The 22,595-nt window shown below is 40.4% G+C and overlaps 1 protein-coding gene across 2 annotated transcripts in view; it reads left to right on the top strand.

The window, feature by feature from the left end:
- Positions 1–22,595, top strand: part of Fras1 (Fraser extracellular matrix complex subunit 1) — a 424,489-nt gene that overhangs the window by 386,813 nt on the left and 15,081 nt on the right. For both annotated transcript variants that reach the window (XM_074041924.1, XM_074041925.1), the window contains 9 exons: positions 1,272–1,459; positions 4,097–4,372; positions 7,125–7,357; positions 9,399–9,559; positions 12,483–12,697; positions 15,330–15,480; positions 17,081–17,188; positions 18,111–18,270; positions 20,973–21,089. In XM_074041924.1, coding sequence (XP_073898025.1) covers positions 1,272–1,459; positions 4,097–4,372; positions 7,125–7,357; positions 9,399–9,559; positions 12,483–12,697; positions 15,330–15,480; positions 17,081–17,188; positions 18,111–18,270; positions 20,973–21,089 — 1,609 coding nt within the window. The remainder of the gene's footprint in view (positions 1–1,271; positions 1,460–4,096; positions 4,373–7,124; positions 7,358–9,398; positions 9,560–12,482; positions 12,698–15,329; positions 15,481–17,080; positions 17,189–18,110; positions 18,271–20,972; positions 21,090–22,595) is intronic.

Here is a 22,595-nt window from a genome sequence, read left to right as displayed (position 1 = left end):
CTGTCCTCCCCGCCGCCCCCCACACACACATTGTTCAGCAAACAACACAAACCACTCTTCTGGGTCCTCGATTTACTGAAATCCAGAAGGCACAATTCTGATGCACAATTGTTTTCACACCTGTTAGGAGATAGGATACCCTGTTCTAAGCTTTCAGTAGAGTTTATCCCACAGAGAAAAATGGAGATGAGTCAGGGAAGAAAGAAAGATCATAGTTCATAGAAAGATCATAGGTCATAGTTGTTTAACTGTCTGATAATTAATTTGATGGGGAGAGGGGCCAGCCAGATGAAGGGTGGAATTGTGTGCTAGGTTTTTTCACAGAACTTTCTAGAGCAGCATAAAGTGAAAAAACTATTGTAGATCCTGACACCATTTTTGATATATGCAGCAGTGGACAACAATATAAGGACTTTTCAGAGATGTCTTTGCAAGTGGGTGGAAAAAGTCATGGAGAGGCTTGGGGTAGGGGTTCCCTACATGTCTCTCTCACATCACTGGAGCTTTGAACAGCTTTCAGCTCCATTTCATGTATGTCTAGTTGATGTTTGCTAGAAAGGTAGAGCCCTTCTTCCACATCTACTTAAGGAGCTTTCTTTCAAGTGTCTTTACTTTTTCCTTTGCTGCATAAGAATCTGGGGAAAAGATAGGTCCAGATACAACCTAGCCCTAGGAGAGGAAGAAGTGTCCTTACTTATTGCCTGGAATGTTTGTACCTTCTGAAAATCATTTTGCAACAAAAGAAGAGGGTTTCTAAGGCTACTACCCTACCCTTCCCTTTCCAGCCACTAAACCTCCAGGCTTTGTGAAGCCTGGCCTGGTAGGTAGCCTTTGAGTTATTGCTTCTCAGAAGACAGATGGCTTGGAAAGGTATCCATGTGCAAGCACTCACAGCCACAGAGGCGCTCATACATAAGTGTAAATGGGAAAGAAAAATTAAGCAAAAAAAACCCTCGTACCCAGGATGAAGTATATTTTGGATCAAAGATTTTTATTTCTGCCAGCCAGTGTCAGGCAGGGGCCATTAATCCTCATATGGTGTTGAATAGTAAATCTGCAATACTGAGCCTCTACTGCAGGTAGAATTTGGTCTGTAAAACAGATTCCTCACTTGAGATGGGGCTGAAGTGATTAGCAGTCATGGCATTTAGAGAAAACCTCCAAAAGGAAAGGGCATATTTTAAGATGACGTCCAGCAGCACCATCTTGCACTCTCTTGAGTACATCCCCTAACACGCCTTTGCTGTCTTTTTGTTCTGTCCTTGGTGAAGGTGTGGATCATATCTTTTTTAAAGTCGAGATCCTGTCCAACGAAGACCGGGAATGGCATGAATCTTTCTCTCTAGTCCTTGGCCCAGATGACCCAGTGGAAGCAGTTCTTGGGGATGTGACCACTGCCACGGTGACAATTCTGGACCAAGAGGCAGCAGGGAGTCTCATATTGCCAGCACCACCCATTGTGAGTTTCTTGACCCAAAGGATTGCTATGTTTGTGTCTTAGTGAACAATAGAGGAAACCTTGAGAGAAGCAGGACATTGAGCAGATTTCTTTGTTCTTCTAACACATTGGTTCTCAGCCAGCAAAATATTCCTCTTACCCTCCCTCTGCAAATGACATTTGTCATATCTGGGAACATTTTTTCCTTATTATAACTATCACACTTGGTATTTAGTGAGTAGAAGCCAGGGATGCTATTAAACACCCTATAATGTACAGGACAGCCCTCAAGAGCAAATAATTATTTAGGACAAATGTCAACAGTGCCAAGGGTGAGAAACTGTGTTGATACTTGTGTCTGATAAAAATAGAAAGTACGGTTCCACTGATCTTCTCATTGCTTTGCTAGGACTTGGAAGAGTAAGAAAGTAATACCATCCATGTCTATGACCCTACATACTCATCGCACACATGTAATTAAGCATATACAGAAATGCAGTACCATGGTTTCCAGTTTGAGATGAATGAACTGACCTTACAATAAAGAAGAAAATGCTTAGAGGTTGCCAGGGGAGAATTAACCCATAACAGTGAAGCAGTCAGAAAAAGCCTTCTAATTAGTCTCCCTGAATTAGTCTCTGATATATATAAAGAAATAATTATTTTAAAATGCATCACTTACTTGACTATGAAAGAAAGACACCACCTTTTTTTACTCTTATTTTGCAAAAGATGCTAGTAAATATATACTATTAACAATTGAATACAACTTTAAACTCACAACTGCCATTCGTGATAGAGTTTTGGTTCCAATGTGCAGAAAAATAAGAGTATTTTTCACATGAGACATAGAGCTGTGCCTTAGAAGTGCAGTTATTAGGATAATAAAGCTTTTAGGAGGTTCTCCACCACCTCTAAAGATCTGCAGTATCTTTTAGGGGCTCCTGACAAAGAACTGTAAAACTTCCTGTTGTAAGGTGTTGGCGAGGATGCAGGGAAAAAGGAGCCCTCTTACACTGTTGGTGGGAATGTAGACTAGTACAACCACTCTGGAAAAAAATTTGGAGGCTACTTAAAAAGCTGGACATCGATCTACCATTTGATCCAGCAATACCACTCTTGGGGATATACCCAAAAGACTGTTACTCCAGAGGCACCTGCACATCCATGTTTATTGCGGCACTATTCACAATAGCCAAGTTATGGAAACAGCCAAGATGCCCCACCACTGACGAATGGATTAAGAAAATGTGGTATCTATACACAGTGGAATTTTATGCAGCCATGAAGAAGAACGAAATGTTATCATTCACTGGTAAATGGATGGAATTGGAGAACACCAATGATAATGAATAATGAAACACTGGCAGGTATAAAGTGGTGTCTTTTATTCTAGTCATATCAAACATTTTAGAGTAAATTATTCCTGTTTTATCAAAGGCCTTTGAGAATAAAGTTTGTATAATTCAGATGTATTATTATTATAAATTTAAGTAAGCATCCATCTATCCAGAATGGTGTTAAGTATACATAGAATAGATTTAAAGGCCATCAAAGACTCCTCCAGCTTGACGAAGGGTCTAATTACTATATTAGAATTCCTTTCTCTGCTTTCTTCAAGTAATTACATAAATTTGTCAAGGTAACAGGGTGATGGTTGGACTAAATTTGAACTCCAGATTTTTCACTCCCAATTCAATATTCTTCTCAACACCTCAGTATTTTTCTCAGTTACTTCGTACCATTTCAACTTCTTTCTTGAGCTTCTTTGAATCACCATATGTAATACTTCCCTTGGAAAAGAAAGATAGAAGGAAAAAGAAAGGAAGGGAGAGAGGGAGAAAGGGAGGAAGGGAGGGAGAAAGGAAGGAAGGAAGGAAGGAAGGAAGGAAACTCTGAACTTTTAAAATTGCTCTTCAAAGAACGAAATGTTATCATTCGCTGGTAAATGGATGGAACTGGAGAACATCATTCTGAGTGAGGTTAGCCTGGCCCAAAAGACCAAAAATCGTATGTTCTCCCTCATATGTGGACATTAGATCAAGGGCAAACACAACAAGGGGATTGGACTTTGAGCACATGATAAAAGCGAGAGCACACAAGGGAGGGGTGAGGATAGGTAAGACACCTAAAAAACTAGCTAGCATTTGTTGCCCTTAATGCAGAGAAACTAAAGCAGATACCTTAAAGCAACTGAGGCCAATAGGAAAAGGGGAACAGGTACTAGAGAAAAGGTTAGATCAAAAAGAATTAACCTAGAAGGTAACACCCACGCACAGGAAATCAATGTGAGTCAATGCCCTGTATAGCTATCCTTATCTCAACCAGCAAAAACCCTTGTTTCTTCCTATTATTGCTTATACTCTCTCTACAACAAAATTAGAAATAAGGGCAAAATAGTTTCTGCTGGGTATTGAGGGGGGGGAGAGGGAGGGGGCGGAGTGGGTGGTAAGGGAGGGGGTGGGGGCAGGGGGGAGAAATGAACCAAGCCTTGTATGCACATATGAATAATAAAAGAAAAAAAAAAAAAACTTCCTGTTGTAGTTTAAAGAATCCCTACAAGTGAAGAGATCATGCAGGTCTCTGGGGAAGGAAGACTTAGTTTTCTGACCTTCCTGATTCCCACCTGGCCTGAAGCTTTGTGTCTCCCTTTCACAGGTTGTCACACTTGCTGACTATGACCACGTGGAAGAGGTTACCAAGGAAGGAGTCAAGAAAGCCCCTTCTCCAGGCTACCCACTGGTCTGTGTCACGCCTTGTGACCCCCACTTCCCCAGATATGCCATCATGAAGGAGCGCTGCAACGAGGCTGGCATCAACCAGACGTCCGTTCAGTTCAGCTGGGAAGTGGCTGCCCCCACCAATGGCAATGGAGCCCGCTCTCCCTTCGAGACGATCACTGACAACACACCATTTACCAGTGTCAACCACATGGTAGGTCAGGGTGAGGGGCTACAGGTGCTAGGATGGTTGGGGAGGTAAAGAACTGATGTTGCTCCTTGTTAATCTGACTGTCAGATCCCTAGGTATTCATGCATGCATTGAAATAAAACAAATAAGCAGGTGTACACATAGTTGCTTTTTTTTTTTATGTCAGAAAGGTAAAAGGATGTGATAAAAAGCAAACTATACTAGGAGTAAGAAGATCTCTTCACAAATTCTGATTCTGCCTGTTTCTGCTGTTTTTAACTATGGAATGTTGGTCATTTGCCCTCTCTGGGTCTCAATATTCTGCTCTGAAAAACCATATTTCTTCCACTTAGCCATTTGACAAGGTCACTGACAAATATGATCTATAAACAATAAAGTAAGTCCAAGATTACAAGTAGGTACCATTAAGTGATTATAACTCTTCACATGTTTTTCATCTTTCAGTAAGTATTCAGATATAAACTCCTTAAGGACATAGATTAAGGTTCCTGCCACATTTGTATATACCAAAGTGGCACCACATTGATGACACATAGTAGGCACTATTTTGTTTTTAAACAAAAGGATAGAATTGTTATAAAGAGATTGACATTTTGCAAAGCCCTGTGAGAAGACATGAAAAGAACTTCCTAGAGTGGTCACTGCCCTCAAAGAACCCAGAGACCAAGCCCGCACCCTGCTTACCGTCGGAGAGCTATGAGTACTGATGTTTTCCAACCTTTGGCACAAGTCCACTACAGTGATCCTACTCTTTTCTCCAGTGAAGTTTGTTCTCTTCCAAAAGAGACATGAAAGCAGGCTCACCACAGAACCTGGCACATAGTACAGATTCAGTGATTTTTGACTGAGATTAGTTTACCAACTAGTTTTGGAAATCAGAGATTTCATTCAGACTGCATTTCTTTAGATTTTCCTTTTCAACCTACAGTTTGCTCACACTGTATGTATTAAGTTGGAGGGCATAATAGCAGAGGGAAGCCATTGGACAGAGATGGGACTGGCAGAGTGCCTCAAGTGGTAGAATTCCTGCCAGAGTTCAAACTCTAGTACTGCCAAAAAAAAAAAAAAAGAAAACTTTGGACAGGGATGGGATGCTTCCAGAAGAGCCGGGTCACTCGTGTCGATTGTCTTTCACATAGCTGATTCACAAAGCGCAGAATCCATTCTTTTGTAATATAACTTAGATCAAATTTAATTCATCTTCTATATGATTAAAATAGAAAGACTTAACAGCTTATGGTTTCATAAGTAATTCTGTGTCTGACAGAACCATATTTGAATATTTGAGCCAAAAATACATTTTAACAAGGTTCCAAATTCATGACTATTGTTACAATGTTAGTCCTTGCAATGAATTGGTGACTAATACCCTTTGTCCCTGTTTCTTTTGCTTTATCTTCATTTATTCAGTTACTTATTTAACACCATTGTGTTTATGCATTTTTGTAATATGCTTCAAATTCCTTCTGGACTAAGTCCATGTGTAAATAAATATATAAATAAAGAGGTGGCAGCTAATTAAAAAAAGCTTAATGGAAAATCTTTAATATTTAATGGACTTCAATGAAAATTGCTTTCATGGGAAGAATTTACACATTTGTATGATGACTTTGTGGAGGTCTAAGGCACCAAGAAGTTCTAATTAATTTCTCTTGTTCTGTACTTCCCTATCCATATGCACATATAACCTGAAGGGTCCTGGTGACCTTCGTGGCCTCCACATAGATTGAGTAAAACCCTCTTATTGATTCTGTTGTCTGGAAAAATGAAGGAGTCTGAAGAAAGACCATCAAAGACCAGGAAGTGTCAGAGGCCAAGTTCTCAGCCTCAAGCCTGCACGTTATTGTGACTCTTGTAGTGTGTGGCAGAGAGCAGTAGGAAGGAAAGAGAAATAAGGACTCCTGGGGAGAAAGCATCTCTCCTTTGCATCCATATATCATTACTATTGAGTAAGGACTCACTGCCCTACATGTGTTAAAGCCAGTACTATGGCACTGGATTTTACAAAGAGACAAAGCTTTATTTAGCGCAGCTGACTGGCAAGGAGTTCAGGAGCTAAAAGCTCAAATCTTCCTCCCCAATCAGTTTACAGGAAGAGAAATGGGGAAAGCTGCTTGTTGGTTGAATGACAAGAAAGTAACCCATGTTTCTTTTGGGGGGAGTTATGTTCTACACAGGGGATTCTGAGTTTGTAACATCATTAATAAGACAACTTGGCTTCTGCTCATGTCCATTCTCAAGAAGCTGGTTCCAAACCAAAGGGATCATTAGTGAATGGCCTGGAAGCTTTTCCTGGGAGACAACTTAAGTTAAGGAATTAAGTCCAAGTGCATCCAGACCTTAGACCATTTCACCATGCGCTCAGCACCAGTAGTTGGAGACCAACCAATGTTGCTGAAAGGTGTAAAAAACAACTGTATTATCCTTATGCTGAACCTCATGTGCAAAAAGAACAGCACAGTTAATGGCAACCAGTCTTCTTTGGGTTCTTGCTCCATGTCTACAAGGTCATTTTCTGTTGTATTCCCTTAGGCTATAAGTAGTTACTGCCCTGTCCCTTGTGCCTGGTTCATGGTGGAAGGTCAATGATTATGTGATGAAGGAATAGATGGACAGATGAGTGGGTGGGTGTAAGGATGGATGGATGGCCTTCACTGGTTACTTTGTACCAGCAGCTTACCGCATCCAGCAGATACAGTGTGAGGGCCTGTTCCTATAGTACATGCATGTCTGATGTGCTTTATTCTTCTTGTAGGTCCTAGATAGTATTTACTTCAGCAGGAGGTTCCATGTGCGTTGTGTAGCAAAGGCTGTGGACAAGGTGGGCCACATGGGGACCCCCTTAAGAAGCAACAGTGTCACCATTGGTACAGACAGCGCTATCTGCCACACCCCAGTGGTGGCTGGGACAGCTAGAGGCTTCCAGGCTCAGTCCTTCATTGCAAACTTGAAATACCTGGACGTCAAACACAAGGAACATCCAAACAGGTCAGGCAAGTGGCACCTTCCACCATGAGTGAATCTCAGATTTCCTTTATGTGTTTTTCTGAGCAATGCTTCTGCAAAATTAAAATAATGGTAATTAATGCTTTAGAAAAAAATTTTCTTCAAAGACTCCTCAAGGTCTCACTCCGTACCTATCCTCCTAACCTCATTTCTCTTGCCTCATCATTTTCTCCCGCCAGTCCACCCACAGAGAATTGCATCTAACTTCCCAAGGGCTTCAAACTCTTTCAGGTTGCATGTCTTTTTCCCCTAATTCCAACTCTCTTCCATATCTGATCACTTGCTGTACTTAAATCGTCTGGTCCTACAATTCCTAGTGCATAGCATCTCTTCTAGGAATATTTCTGTCATCTCCTCCAATTTAATTTAGAGACTCCTCTGGTACCATCCATGCCTTGTTTAGAGCATCGTCATCATTCATTCTCTCTATTCACATGGTAGATGGTGGAAACTTAAGGGAAGGGACCGTCATTATTTATTTTGCGTTTCCTTTACCTAGTTCAGTGCTTCCTGGCCCCTATGAGGCACTTGCTGAATATCTGCAGAACTAATGAGTAACAATACTGTCTAAACTATAAGTCTCTAGACTTATTTTTTTTCTGTGCCACCATGATTTTGATGGAAGATGGTTATTTTCATCTTTCTATAGCAAAAAAGAATCCCTATATGTCATACATATTCATAAAAACCTCATAGAATTTAAGTGTTGGAACCACTGAATTCAGAGAAATGGGTTTCTTTGCATGGAGAACAAAAACAGGACAGACAGTTGGGAATGTAGCTCAGAGGTAGAGAATTTGCCTAGATGTGCAAAGTCCTGAATTCGATCCCAAGCACTACCAATAAATAAATAAATAAATAAATAAATAAATAAAACCAGGTTTGAATGTAGGCCCAGGAATAACAAATCCTTCTTTCCAAACAGAATGCAATTTATTTTCATTAAAAAGCAATAACTGAAGTACCAGGGCACTACTGACCCCCTTCTAGGAAAAGGGTCATTCTCCTTACATCCCAAGTTTGGATTAATACTAAAAATTTTGCTCTTTCTTTATAGAGACAAGCTCTATAAACTCAAAACACACCCTTAATAAACGTACTGAAATTTTAAACTTGTACAATGAAAACAAATGCAGCCCATAAGTACAGTACTATTGCGCTGCAGTCTTAACCAATATTTATTAAGTTCATATTTTATTAAGAATTGTATACTATGTGTACTGCAGAAACAAAAGAAATGAAGGAAATGATCCTTGTCCTCATAGTGGGGAAGCAAGATAAGCAGAGCCTTACAACATACAAGAAATAGCAGCCAATATAAATAAGCTACAGAGATCCTGGTACAAAGGCCTTCCAGGCGCCAAGGTAATATAGATCAAGGGAGAGTATGCTGGAGATTGAGGCAGAGGAGGGCCGGATGCAAGGTGTTGATGCAACTCAAAGGGAGAAAGGAGGGAGATGGCTATTTTTAGATGGAGAGAGACAGTGTGAGGAATGGGATAATGTCATTTCTAAGACATTTGGCTGGGTGGGATATTGTCCTTGAAGTTTAAGAATCCAATGATATCTTTTTGACTCAAACAAATACTTTTAAAAAAATACATGATCATGTAAACTCCCCCCACACACACACCCCAAAGCTTGCACAGACATGCATTGAGACAGAGCAGGAAGAAGGGCCTACACTAGTCACTCAGCCTTAGCAAAGCTTCCATTTAAAGCAAAAGAAAGCTTTAAAGTAATTTGTGGTTGTGATGTTATCTTTTCTTGTATAAGAAAAAAAAATCCATTATTCCTGATTACTATCAATCTTGAGTCTGAAGGATCTCTTAGGAAGAAAAACTATCCTGTGTGTACATCTACACCCTCATGTTCAGATAAAAATCCTACATGGAAAACTTCAGGGGAAAAAATATTGCTAAATGCACTGGTGAAGATGAAGTCGTGATGAGCAAGAATTGCCCCGTGTTGACTGTTTGCACTTGCTAACAGCTAAACACTTGCTTCTGCCTCTCTCCCCTAGAATCCACATTTCGGTGCAGATCCCACACCAGGATGGAATGCTGCCTCTTATCTCCACCATGCCGTTGCACAATTTGCATTTCCTATTGTCCGAGTCCATCTACAGACACCAGCACATCTGCTCCAACCTAGTCACCACCCATGACCTGAGAGGCATCTCAGGTGAGGGATGAATTTGGTACTCATTTTCAATGCCAGCCACTTGGCAGTCACTTTGGGGATATGATTAAGTGGGGGGAGTGCTCTGCTTTTCATGTTTTCCAGCCTTCCAAATCTTCAATGTTATCTTCTTTGCAAGCATCAAACATAGAGAGCTCAGACAATGAAGTGAATAGGAAAAATCAAAGACTTTGAAATCAAACTGACTCAGATTCATATCCTTATTCTACCACCTATACAACTAAACAAAAATTGCTTGACCTCTCTGAAACGCTTTTTTCTTATCTATAACATGAAGATAACCTTTGCTACCAAGCAAGGGGAGGATTCAATGTGTTGATTATGTTTTAAACACCTAGTATGGTGAATTTTAGTTCCTTCCCCTCCACTATAGAGCACATTTTTGAATCTGTGTTCTAAAATCCTATACAGCAATATCTTTAGAAAGCTAAAGTGCAGATATTAAATGTTTAAGGATGAATTTTCTGGAGTCAAAAACTGAGATGGAGTTTGGGGTCCAAGATGATTTTAGGGGTCAACCCTATTCAAGGAAAGGGAGGAAGCAGGACTGGGCAGAGGGAGAAGTCAAACTGCACTGCAGGCTAACAAAAGAAACTCCGGACAGATTTGTCCTACTTCCATCACAATGCCAGACCTATCGCCCACCTCTCTCCATCACTGGATGCAGGCCTCCCCAAAAAAGGCATGACTTGGGGCTGAGCTGCTCTGCAGCCAACACAGACCTGGAGAAGCTGACAACTAAGGCAGTGCATCTCCATGTTCACCGCCACAGACATTTTGCTTTACAAAGAATCCTGTCCGTTTCCATTTACTTTAGCATGTGCTTGTGAAGTGCAAATATCCTCCCTTCACAAGTGATGAATCATTTAACAGTGTTTTTGAAGATGGAAATACAGTCATATGCTCTTTCATACTCATTAAATATCATTTTTTGATAGTGAATGCAAATTATTCTTAGGTCATTGAGCTACATGTGAAAGTTTAATTGATCCACATATGCAGCTGGTACAAGAAACATGTTTGAAGGCTGAAACTTTGCATCTGTGCCTATTGGAAACAATTAGTTCACCACAGGTCAATGACTATCTAGTCATTATAAGACAAAGAGCTAGTTGCTGCTGTCAGGCATTTCTAAGAAAATGCATTGACTTTTTTCTTTCCTTTTAAAAAAATTTTTATGTTGTCAGGGAGAAGGGTTGAGATAGTGTCACTGTGTGACCCAAGTTGGCCTCAAACTCAAGATTCTCCTCCCTTAGCCTCCAAAGTGCAGGGATTAACCATCCTGTGCCACCATACCTGACACGACTTTAACTCTTTTTAGATACTACTGCTGCTTTTAGTACCATAAAAATTGTATCCAAAATATCATAAAATTGTATCTGTATTCATAGTCAGCTGCATGGAGGTCTTCCTTAATTTAGAAGAGTTCACTTGCTTGGCAGCATTGATCCGATAATTTTGCTGTAGCCAGTGAGGTTCAGTAAAACACCATTAGCGAGCTGTTTGCTCATTAAGACTTTTTTCCCTAAGAGTTCAAAAAACATAGTAGAGAAGGAGAGGAGAGGATCAGATGTTGATTTGTTGGCTTTCCATAAACCACTTGTTAAAAACCATTTTATTAGCATATGTTAGTTGTAAAGGGGGATTTCATTGTGACATTTCCATATATGCTAACCAATCGTTCTCCCTCATTCCCCTCCCCCCACCTAAGTGACTTTTGACAGGTTTCAGTGTTCCATCTTCACACAAATATATAAAGTACATCCACATATTCACCCTCCTTCAACCTCTCCATTCATCTTCCTCCTCCCAACAGAACCTGGTTTACATTCCTGTCCTTCACTGTCATATTCATTGTTCAAAGGGGTTTCACCATGGCCTTTCACCTGTAAATATATTATAGTTTAATCATTCTAACCCCTCTATACTCTCCCTTACCCTTTCTCCCCACCCCTACTATTCAGCAGCTTTCAGTGCTTTTCTTAGGCCTTCTTTCTACACAGATGCAACGTGTTTCAATATTATTCACTCTGAGTCATTCTCTTTTCCTCTCTCTCCCTCCCTTAGTCCCCTCAAACAGTCTCACTATTGAAAACATGTCATATATATATATGTGAACTGATCAAGTTTTTATTTGTGCACACATTTATCTTTTGTGTCCATATTCCACATATGAGAAAAGCGTGACCTTTGCCCTTCTGAGCCTGGCTTACTTTGCTTAACATGATGATCTCCAGCTCCGTCCATTTACCTGGGAATGAAGTAATTTCATTCTTCTTTATGACTAAATAGTATTCATTGTGTTTATATTACACATTTTCTTAATCCACTGATCAGTTGTAGGGCATCTGGACTGTTTCCATATCTTGGCTATGGTGAATAGTGCTTCAGTAAACATGGGTGTCCAAGTGTCTTTATTGTATCCTGACTTACATTCTTTCAGATATATGCCCAGGAGTGGTACTGCCGGACCACATAGTTTGGCCATAAAACTACTTTTGAAAGTGGTCTTAAACATAATAATTAATCACTGAGTGATATGTATAGCAAATCCATTTCTTCAAGACTGAGTGTGAAGCACATAAGCCACACTTGCCAGGTGTTCAGGCAGAACTGCTGTGAGTTTTGTGAGTTCTGCCTTCCTGTGTCATTTGTTCACCTTTTCTTTCCTGGCATCTGCCATCTCTCAGAAGTGGTGCCCTCCATCCAACAACTGGCAAAGGCAGCCCTGCTCTTCCCAAGCTCCCCTCACCTTCCTGCAGTGCACTGGAAACCCTGGTTGCTCTGTCAATAGTCTCAGATCTATAGCGAGCTCTCTCGATGTCAAGTGTGGGTTTCTTCTTCCTCCCAGCTTCCAGGCATGAGAACACCAAGTAACCACTCCTTGTTCCTTCCCACCCTGCAGAGGCAGGGTTTCTGGATGATGTAGTCTATGACAGCACTGCTCTGGGTCCTGGCTATGACCGCCCATTCCAGTTTGACCCCAGTGTGCGAGAGCCAAAAACCATCCAGCTCTACAAACACCTGAACCTGAAAAGCTGCGTGTGGACCTTTGATGCCTACTATGACATGACAGAGCTGATCGATGTCTGCGGGGGCTCTGTAACCGCGGACTTTCAGGTGGGGACCTGGGGGCACATCTGAGTCCATCAAGGGCTATGTGTATGTGGTCCCATGCCCAACCCTGTGTGCTCCTGAAGAACCTCAGGCAGCACTTTGCATCCAGAACTGGGCCAACGACCAAGTCTTTTAGATGTTCCTGAAGCAAGATCTTTGCAACATTGTGGCTAGAGAGCACCCACCCCTCCTTCCTCTAAGTCAAGTTAATTGGAAAAAATTACCATCTGGAAGTCATTTATATAAAAATCTAATGTTTACTTCTTTGGATATATATGGTTTTCCCTCTGTGTATATTTTGGAGTGCCAGAAAGATTTACAGATGATGGTAGGGTTATTATTGCACAGAGGTATTCTCTTCCTTACTTGGTAATGTATTATTATACATATGCGTATATGTTATACATTATGATAGATACTGTAATGTAACTGTATATATAGTGTGTATTGTATATATAAAACCATTAAATAACAGTGACAATGGAACGTTTTATAGGAAGAAGCCAGTCATAGAAGGGCAATTATATCAAAGGGTTGGTGAGTCTAGGCTCCTCCCTCCTCAAGGGATATGAATTCTAAAACAAGTTCCATCCCATTTTTGAGTCCCTAGCTCAATAAGCCAAAATTTTTTTTAGATGTTTGTTTTTCATTTCAAATCAAGTTGAACCTCGCAAAGGAGGGATTTGTAGCAGGACTTTGGTTTTGGTTGGTCTGTTGTTTTCTTGGGATGCCGCTGGTCCACTGTCTCATTTCATGGGCACTACTGCCCTCTGCTGAATTGAACTGCAAGGCCATCTTAGGGCTCGGGTATGTTTCTGCAGTTACATAGTGTACAGCCCCTGCAGATGTAATATTAAGTGATAGTTCTTCCCTCCCCCATCTCAAAGTTTAGTTGTCTCAGGCAGGGTCCATGGCTCAAGTGATGGACTGTCTACCTAGCAAGCGTGAGGCCCTGAGTTCAAACCCCGGGACCGAAAAAACAGTCTCTGTTCTCCACTGTTTGGATATCTGTGTTCACAATATGCTTAAAAATTCCAAAGACCAAAAGCAAGGTTTTCTTTTTATGAATCTACTTTTTAAACCAATACAGAAAAATATATGCGTTTCATTGTTGTCCATTTCCCCAGCAATAATTGAGGCTGCTAATCTGTCATAGAAAGAATGTCAGACCTAGAACTACATTCTAGTTCATATCCTTTTCCACCAAATACCAGCTGACATGGATGAGTTGTAATCTCTTTGAGCCCTGTGTGAAACTGTGGCTAATCTCAGCATGGTAAGGTGCCCAGCACGGTGTCTGGCATAAAACTGGTACACAGAAAACATGTGGCAGGACATTTTTCCTTTCAAGATGGGTAAATACCTTCTTGAGGGCTGAAGGAGAAACAAGGAAGGGAAAATTAATTTTGCCAAACAACTAGAGGGTGACAAAAGTTTTAATGTCAACAATTGTGAGATTGGGGCACCTGTATTTAGCAAAACCTGTGTATTAAGGGGCAGACATGGGGTGAGGTCCAGATACAGATCTGGAAATTTGGATCCAGGAGTGGCGGCATGCGCCCCTAATCCCAGCTACGTAGGAAGCATAGTTAGAAGGATCATGAGTGCCCCAAAAAAGGGAAAATTTTGAAAGGAAACAGAATAAGGTATGTCACCTCCAACCCTTTTTTGATTTAAGGAAAATATAACTTCCTTTAATATGTCGTAGTATTTGGCCAATAACAAAATAAAATTATTTCATATTAACTAATAGCTTTTTTTGTTACAAAAGACACATATTTTTGGAAGGACATTTAAAACATTTTTAAAATGAATAAACCAGCTCTCCCACTCACACATATAAACACAGCTTCACCGTGATAGCCTTTGTTAGTATTTAGTTATCTTTCCATCCAGTTTTTGGTCATTGCAAAAACAATGACCAAATAAAACAAATATATAACCAAGTAAAACAAATATTATTGAGTCAATTTAATAGCAGTAACAGGAACTCTCTTAGAAAGAAGTATTCTCTTGGAAGTGTGACATGCTGCCTTTTCAGAATGTTTTCCAAGGCATTGTACAGCCAGGAAATTGCTGGAGCATTGTATGTAGCTCCAGGCTGTCTGGTGGTGAGCTTCCTAGATGTGCTTCCAGAGCCCTTGGCCTTTATTCCTGAGCAGGATGTCTGAGTGCTTCCCAAAGCAGCTGGAGTCAGATGTTATTCATTCCAGGGGGCCAAGACTTGGGCATCTTCCCCATTATAGTTGACCAGCCACTTCTACAGTCACTGGCAAACTGTCCATGGAGGGAGTATGCATGGAATGGGATCTGAGAGGCCCCCAGACTGATCCCTTGGGAATAACTGTGATTTCATTTTCAGCTAAGGCTTCTAACAACTGAAGAGTGGAGGGAAAATTAATTCTCACTCTTCAGAAGTGTTTCTGTTCAAGGTGTCTCCTCCTCAGACAAGCCTGTCTAAAGAAGCATCCTGGTTATTTTCCACCTGCTTAGTCTATTTTTTTAAAAAGTGCAGGTATGGGCACTTGATTAATAATTATTGAATGAGAGAGTGACTGAGTGAATAGAAAATGGACCAAGAGGTGATGACATATCCCTTTCATCCCAAGGAAGATATAAACCTCTTTCCTTGCAGGTGAGGGATTCTGCCCAGTCATTCTTGACGGTGCATGTGCCTCTGTATGTGTCCTACATCTATGTGACAGCCCCCAGGGGCTGGGCCTCCTTGGAGCATCACACTGAGATGGAGTTCTCCTTCTTCTATGACACGGTTCTCTGGAGAACAGGTATGCCCACACCATCTTAACCATCCTGTTCCTTCCTCACACTCAGTCAAGATTAAATAAGCAGTGACTTTTAACAGCAGTTGCATTAGTTGTCCTATAGAAAATCAAAGGAGGGCCTCCTTGAGTCTGGAAATCGTGCAGACCTGTGTGGTTCCTGAAAAAAGAGCATGTCCACATCTGCTCAGGCTGGAAGGCTGAGAGCCAGAGGCCTAGAATAGAGGATGGCAAGTGACAGTTGGGTCCTAGGTAACCTGTGAGGGATTCAGGGAGTATGTGCTCTTTTGGAGTGTAATCAATTGTAGCTTCTTGTGGTTAAAAGTGGCATGACTTGTCTTGCTTAAGAAGCCAAAGGATCTTCAAATCAGATGTATAGAAATGGAAAATTACATCAAAAACATGTGACTTGATGGTTATGTCAAGTGGTCCACTTCATTCATTTGGCATAGTTGACTGTTTTGTTAATTCTCAAAAGTAGAGCTTTTTTAACACTGCTGAATTTTTTTAATGATCATCCCCTCAGCCTTGTCCCTGTGACTGCCCTCCCTGAGAGGAGCCCCCAAGGCTGGATCTGAGGCACCCCTTCTACCTGGAGTGCACACCTCATTCCTGCTCAGAAACTCCCCTCCCTGCCTTCTCCCACTGCTGCCATGGAAATGTCCCCTGAAACTCCTAAGTTCTCTCTTCAGTCTACCCCAGTGAGGCTTGCTTGGTTTTGTTGTCCTCTCTTCTTTTTTCATTTCCTGTTCCCAAACTCCCTTCCCATGACTTCCCTTTCTCTTTTTCCTCCTCTCCCTCCCTAGGGGTGACATACCTTATCTGAGGGAGAAAGACTAAAGAGGAACTTTCTTTCGAGAGGGCTTCACCTCTAGTAATTAAAAATACATCCTTTTGTTAAATGGCTTAAGCTCAAATTATTTATTTGCTTTATATTTCTCATGGGAAAAAGTACTCAACTTTGAGTTTTCCCTCCTGGGACAGATAATTCCTTGAACTTTGATTTTTGTTTTAAATTTATTTTTTCTTCCTTTAGTTATGCTTTATTTTTAGTCATTCTGACCTCATTGGGTGCCATGACTGCAATTGCTTTCATTAAAGTCATAGCTTACTTACTCATGTCATGCCTATAAAGCTGACCGTCTACCAGTTTCCCTTTAATTCTCCATTGGTTTGAGTAGTAAATGTGGCCATCAGAGCTTACTACTGTAATAAATCCTGAAAGGAAAAGAAAATATAGTGTGAGCAGATGTACTGTAACCACATCTTGATGTAAAGTTTGATACTAAAAAGTTTTAGATCCATTATTTTCTGAGCTACGAACTGAGCCTACATTTAAACCAAGTGGTACTTAAGTGTATGGAGTCTATGTCAGGGGCAGTGCACCTATTTCTTTGTTTTTTTTAAGAACATAGTAAATGAACTATCATACTACTTTACCTGGCAAATGTCTCTAGAGGGTCTGTGCTCGTGTGGATGTGTAAACTTACTTTTAAGTCACATTCAAATAAAGGCCCAGCTGTACTTAGTGATGTCCCTGGGTTACTGTCGGGGAGGTCTTCTCCATGCCCTAACTTGGATGTTTTGTGTGTGCTTGCCTGTCCAGGAATTCAGACAGACAGTGTGCTCTCTGCAAGGCTTCAGATAATAAGAATCTATATTCGAGAGGATGGCCGTCTTGTCATTGAGTTCAAGACCCATGCCAAATTCAGAGGTAAGATCAGTATGGGGTTTCCCCCAACTTTTTATTAAGAAACATTTTAAACATACAGAAAATATGAAAGAATAAAATAATGAAAACCAAACTCAGCAGGTGTTAACTTTGTGCTATGCAGTATGAACACACATACACACATACATACACACAAACTCTGTCACCTCATTTAAAAACAAATTGCCATTTTCATGTTAAGCTATCCTAAATATTTCAGTAGACATATCTTAAGAACAAGCCCATTTTTATACGCAGTATCATTTTCAAATCAACATAGTTAACATCAATTGAATAATATTTAGTCTGTTTACATTACAAAAATGTCTTTTCCACTTGTTTTTATATTTATTTATATTAAAGGAAGATGAATTCATTCAAGATTCATGGTACATTTTTGTTGTTTTCTCTCTTTAATTTCTTTTCATCCAGAATAGTACACTTGCTTTTATTTATTCATGACACTGTCAGTGAAGTGTTAAAGAACTGAGGTTTCTTGCCAGTAACCTTTACCTTTCAGTATGTTTACAATTGTCCCTTTCCACCAAGGATTTGGATGAACCTAAATGTGATTTTTATCTAACATTAATATTTCTACTTATAACCTACTAAGACTAAGAAATGTATTGGTTAGAATTCAAAGCTAAATATTGAATGATCATTGTTACTTAAAGACCCCAATTAGTGTGCAGAAGCTCAGTGCCATTGTCACAAGGCATACTCGTGTTGTTTATACATATATCATATGACCAAATGGACTTGGAGCAGAGTGATGAGCTAGGGTGAGATGCCATCTCAGCCCATGCAGAATACATTCTAAGGGTGAAAGGATATAGCCTTAGTTGTTAATTTGGTTTTTAGGCTTTTGAAAATGTTTTGCCACAAATACAACAAACTTACAAATAAATGTTTCCCCTTGAAACAGGACAGTTTGTGATGGAGCATCACACACTCCCAGATGTAAAATCTTTCATATTGACTCCAGACCACCTAGGAGGAATTGAATTTGACCTGCAGCTCTTGTGGAGTGCTCAGACTTTTGATTCTCCATATCAACTCTGGAGAGCCACAAGTTCTTATAATAGGTAAATAAACTTTCAGGAGTTGATATGAATGGTTTTCAATTTTTTTCAGGAGCTTGGGACATAGAACTTTTCTATGAAGGCTGATTTTCCATTTAAAAGGAGCATAGATAACAGCAGCAGCCCGCTAGCAAATAGAGAAAGAAACCAATGTATCCCAAATCAACTTCTGATGCATAAACAGGAAGTAATCACACTCATTCCAAGGGAAAGACCAGAAAGCACACACATCACCTCCACTCACAACCCATTGGCTAGAACTTAGTCACATGGCACCCCACTCACAAGGGAAGCTGGGAAATGTGTGCAGCTGAGACTTTAGTATAATAAAGAAACATCATTGCAATTACCACAACCAGTGCAAAATCTGGACTGCTGGTTACTAGTTCAGGTGCCACCTGTGGTATAGTCCAATGATGAATAAGTAAATGACAAGATTTATTCCTCCCACACACACTGTATTCAGGTAGATTGGGAAGTGGATAAATACAGTAAAACATCTCGTATTAAAGGGAAGAATAGACAAAGCAGAATTAAAAGTACCGTGAAAATTATAAGGGGGCAAGCAAGAGTCTGTCATAAATATTATTATCCTTATTTTATAGGTGATTAAATGAAGAGCTGTATTCAGCATGAAAATCTTGTTACAGTTGTAAAGTTAAGAAGTGATGGGTTGTCTTAAGAATCCCTTTTTAAGCTGGGGATGCAGCTCAGTGGTAGAATGCTTGCCTAGAATGTGCAAGGCCCTGGCTTCTATCCCCAACGCAACAAGGAAGGAAGGGGAGGGAGGGAGAAAGGAATCATTTTCAAAAATATTGCCTTAATTTTCTTAATTACACAGGGACTGTGTTTCCTATAACCTCATGAGGTTGTTCATGTACTTTATCTCAATTTATAGACAGAGAAACTGTCCTCTGTCCCTTAAATCCTTTGATAACTTCCTATTGTCTACCAGATGAAGTCCACACCATTGTGTAGCATACAAGGTCCAGTCCTCTGCTTAACCTCATCTCAAACCCAGCTTTCTAACCACATTCAGTATCATGCCAGTCCCTGAACCCACCAGCACATCCATACCTGCAGGCCTTTGCCAGTCTCTCTGTCCTCCATCCTATTTTCTTCTGCAAAATTCTAGTACCCGTGAGACCCAAGTCAAATATTTACCCTGAGGGACTGCTTCCCTGACTTCCTGGGGAACAGCTAGTAGCTCCCTCCTCCTGGTCCCACTTTCTTCCTATTTCCACTATAACACAGCTCGGTATCTTATGATGGTCCATTTGCCAGTCCCATTTTTTCACTAGGTTGTGAGCTTTTTTAGGGCTGAAGGCTGATGCATTCATCTTAAACCTCACTGCAGGTTTTAGCCATCCAAAGAAATCAAAAACTTGTCTTTAGCAACTTATCTGTGAGGTAAGGAAACAAAATACATAGATGAACAGCAAAAAAGAACCCACCAAGAATTTTGTGCCGAGTGCACTGTAAAAGTATAGAACATGAAGACCATAGTTGTTCAAGGAACAAGAACCTAGTAGAAGCTGGGAATTGTGCAAGGCTTTCTGAGGGAGGTGGGGCAACTTGTGCTTCATGTTGTGAAGTGGGAGATGTTCAGTTTTTAGAAGAGGTGAGAAGAACTACGGGATGAAGTTCCTGCATCGAGGCTATGCTTGGCATATTTGCAGGGCAAGTGAGGAATTGAATTTAAGTAGTACTGAGGAATGGAGGAAAAATAGGTAAAAGGCATAAAGAAAGATAAAGGGGAATGCATAATGGAGAGACATTATAATTTTAGTCAGAATATTCCCAGAGAACCTCATGAAGAAGGTACATTTGGGCAAAGACTCAAAAGAAGTAAAGGAGTCCACTAGGCAGATATATGGGGAAGAATGCTGTATTCAGAATTCAATGGATGGCAGCTTCCCCAGGCCCTTGAAGAATCTTCCTGAGGTTTCTGGATGTTTGGCTGCTTTCCTGTGAACCTTCTATGACTGGGGCTGCTATCCAAAGACAAATATGGGAAATGAAGTAGGTGAGAGGTACAAGGTACCCTGCCTTCAGTGTCACAACCTTAAGAATCCTGTGTCTTGATATTAGCAGGGAAATTACCAGTGAATAGCCTCAATGAAAAGTCTTAGTGTTCTTCAACTTCATAAAGGGATGAGGCTGTAGAGTTTGGAAGGGGAACCTCGCAACCAAGCACTTGTGAAACAGAGTGGGAGTATTCCACAGGACACCGCTTCTGTTATGATCTAGAATGATGTTCTGTGACCCTAAGGTATTGGCCACCTCTTCCATATGAGCAGCACCTGATGCAGTCACATCTTCATAAATATAATTTAAGAAGGCGTTGAACAGAGTGTCCATTGACAAGAAACACTAAAAGAATCATTAAACAAATGTCACAAAATCTAAAGGGAATCACCGACTCTGCTTGTCGTCTCCTGCGCCTTTTAGGTTTTTATACACAGAGTGCCTTTCTTGGCTTTCCTCACAAAAAGTGACTGGAATAAATAAAAGTAGGTCTACTTAACATCTCCAGTCAGTGCTCTGAAGGTTAGAATGATCAGAGATGAATTCCTGGAAGTGGTGTTTGCAGCTCTTGACTGCTGGGTGTGATCTCCTCTAAGCCCTGTGTCCTAACGTGTCTTTCTGGCGGTAAGTAATTATTAGGTGTTCCCCATGACCACAGTCTCTTCTGCTTTGTTCAGGAAGGACTACTCAGGGGAATACACCATCTACCTGATCCCTTGCACGGTGCAGCCCACACAGCCATGGGTTGACCCAGGAGAGAAGCCTTTGGCCTGCACTGCACATGCCCCAGAAAGGTAGGCAAACGCAACCACTCCTTGTTATTTGCGGCTTCCTTTTCTGTGGATTCTGCAACTCACTTGTATTTATTTGTAACCTACAAATCAGTACCCATGGTGGTACTGATGTGTATAAGCATACATGTACATGCACAAAATGGCAAAAATGTAAGTCACCCAACACCCACATCCCCAGCTGAGGTTGAATGAGCCACACTCTGCCTTCTTGTTTCAGCTCTCGTTCTACAAACAAATATCCTTTTACGGTCTCTTTAGTGCCTTGGGTTTTTTTGCACTTTCGTTCATTTCCTTGGTGACTTTACTATTTTAAATGGCTTCCAAGCACAGTGCTGAAGTGCTTTCTAATAGTCAGAAGCATAGGGAGACTTACAGAATATTAGATAAATTTCATTTATAATGCATTTATAAATAATTATCTAATTATTTATCAGAATATTAGATAAACTTCATTTGCTGTTATGTATAGTTCAGTGTTAATTCATCAACAATATAAATTAGATAAGGGGTCTCTAAACAGGAACCACATAAAACAAGACTTAGTATTGATCAGTTGAAGAAATGTGACTGGAAGCTCACAGAAACCTAGTTCTATATTCTTCTAGGGGAAGTGGTTCAATATTCACTAATTCAGTGTTTATGGGCCCCTTACCGAGCTTAGATACTATGAATAAGAAGATTCAATTGTACAGCAGCTCATACCCACCACAGACCTGGACTGTCTGCCACATCTTGGCCCATATATTCATTCACTCAAACAATTCATTCAGCCAGTGTCGGTACTTTTCTCTGGATTAAGCACTGAGATTATACTGTTAGATAAAAATCAGTGAACTGAAAGTAATCTGATGGGATATGCTGAAGAATATTTACCCTTTTATTAAATTTTTAAATTATGAAACATTGCAGATACTCATAGATAGTGGATACATAAAATAAACATTTTTATTTACCTGACACCTCAAAAAAAAGAATATCACCAATACTTTTTTAGATACCCTCAGTGTCTTTATCCAGTCACATTCCTTCCTTCTCCCCACTAAGGTGACAACTATGCTAATATTTGTATCTATAATCCCCAGTTTTGGTTTATGACTATACTTCACGTTTACTTCTATGGTTTTCCAATTCTGTATAAGAGTTTCATACTGTATGAATTCTCACTGCTCCTTTTCTTTTTTTAAAGCTCAGTGGATCATTGTTGATTCCTTTATGTAGGAATATTCTACAATTTCTTTGGCCAGGCTGTTTGGTTTATTATTCCAGAGTCTGTGACAAAGAACACACACACACACAGAGAGAGAAGAGTGAGAGAGAGATGAAAAATGATAGATATGTCTGTAGATATATGTAGGTATTATGTGTAGATGTACGTGTATATTACATATTATATGTACATATGCGTTTCTTGGCCACAGTTTCTCCAGTGTAGGTAATGGGTTCTTATAAGAGGAGAGAGGAGCAAGAGTTTGAAAACAGCAAAAAGGAGCAAGGAAGTTACCACCC

The sequence above is a fragment of the Castor canadensis genome, chromosome 9 (assembly GCF_047511655.1).
Source record: "Castor canadensis chromosome 9, mCasCan1.hap1v2, whole genome shotgun sequence".
Lineage (NCBI taxonomy): Eukaryota > Metazoa > Chordata > Mammalia > Rodentia > Castoridae > Castor > Castor canadensis.
The sequence above is the reverse complement of the archived record's forward strand: the minus strand, read 5'-3'. Positions and strand labels throughout refer to the sequence as shown.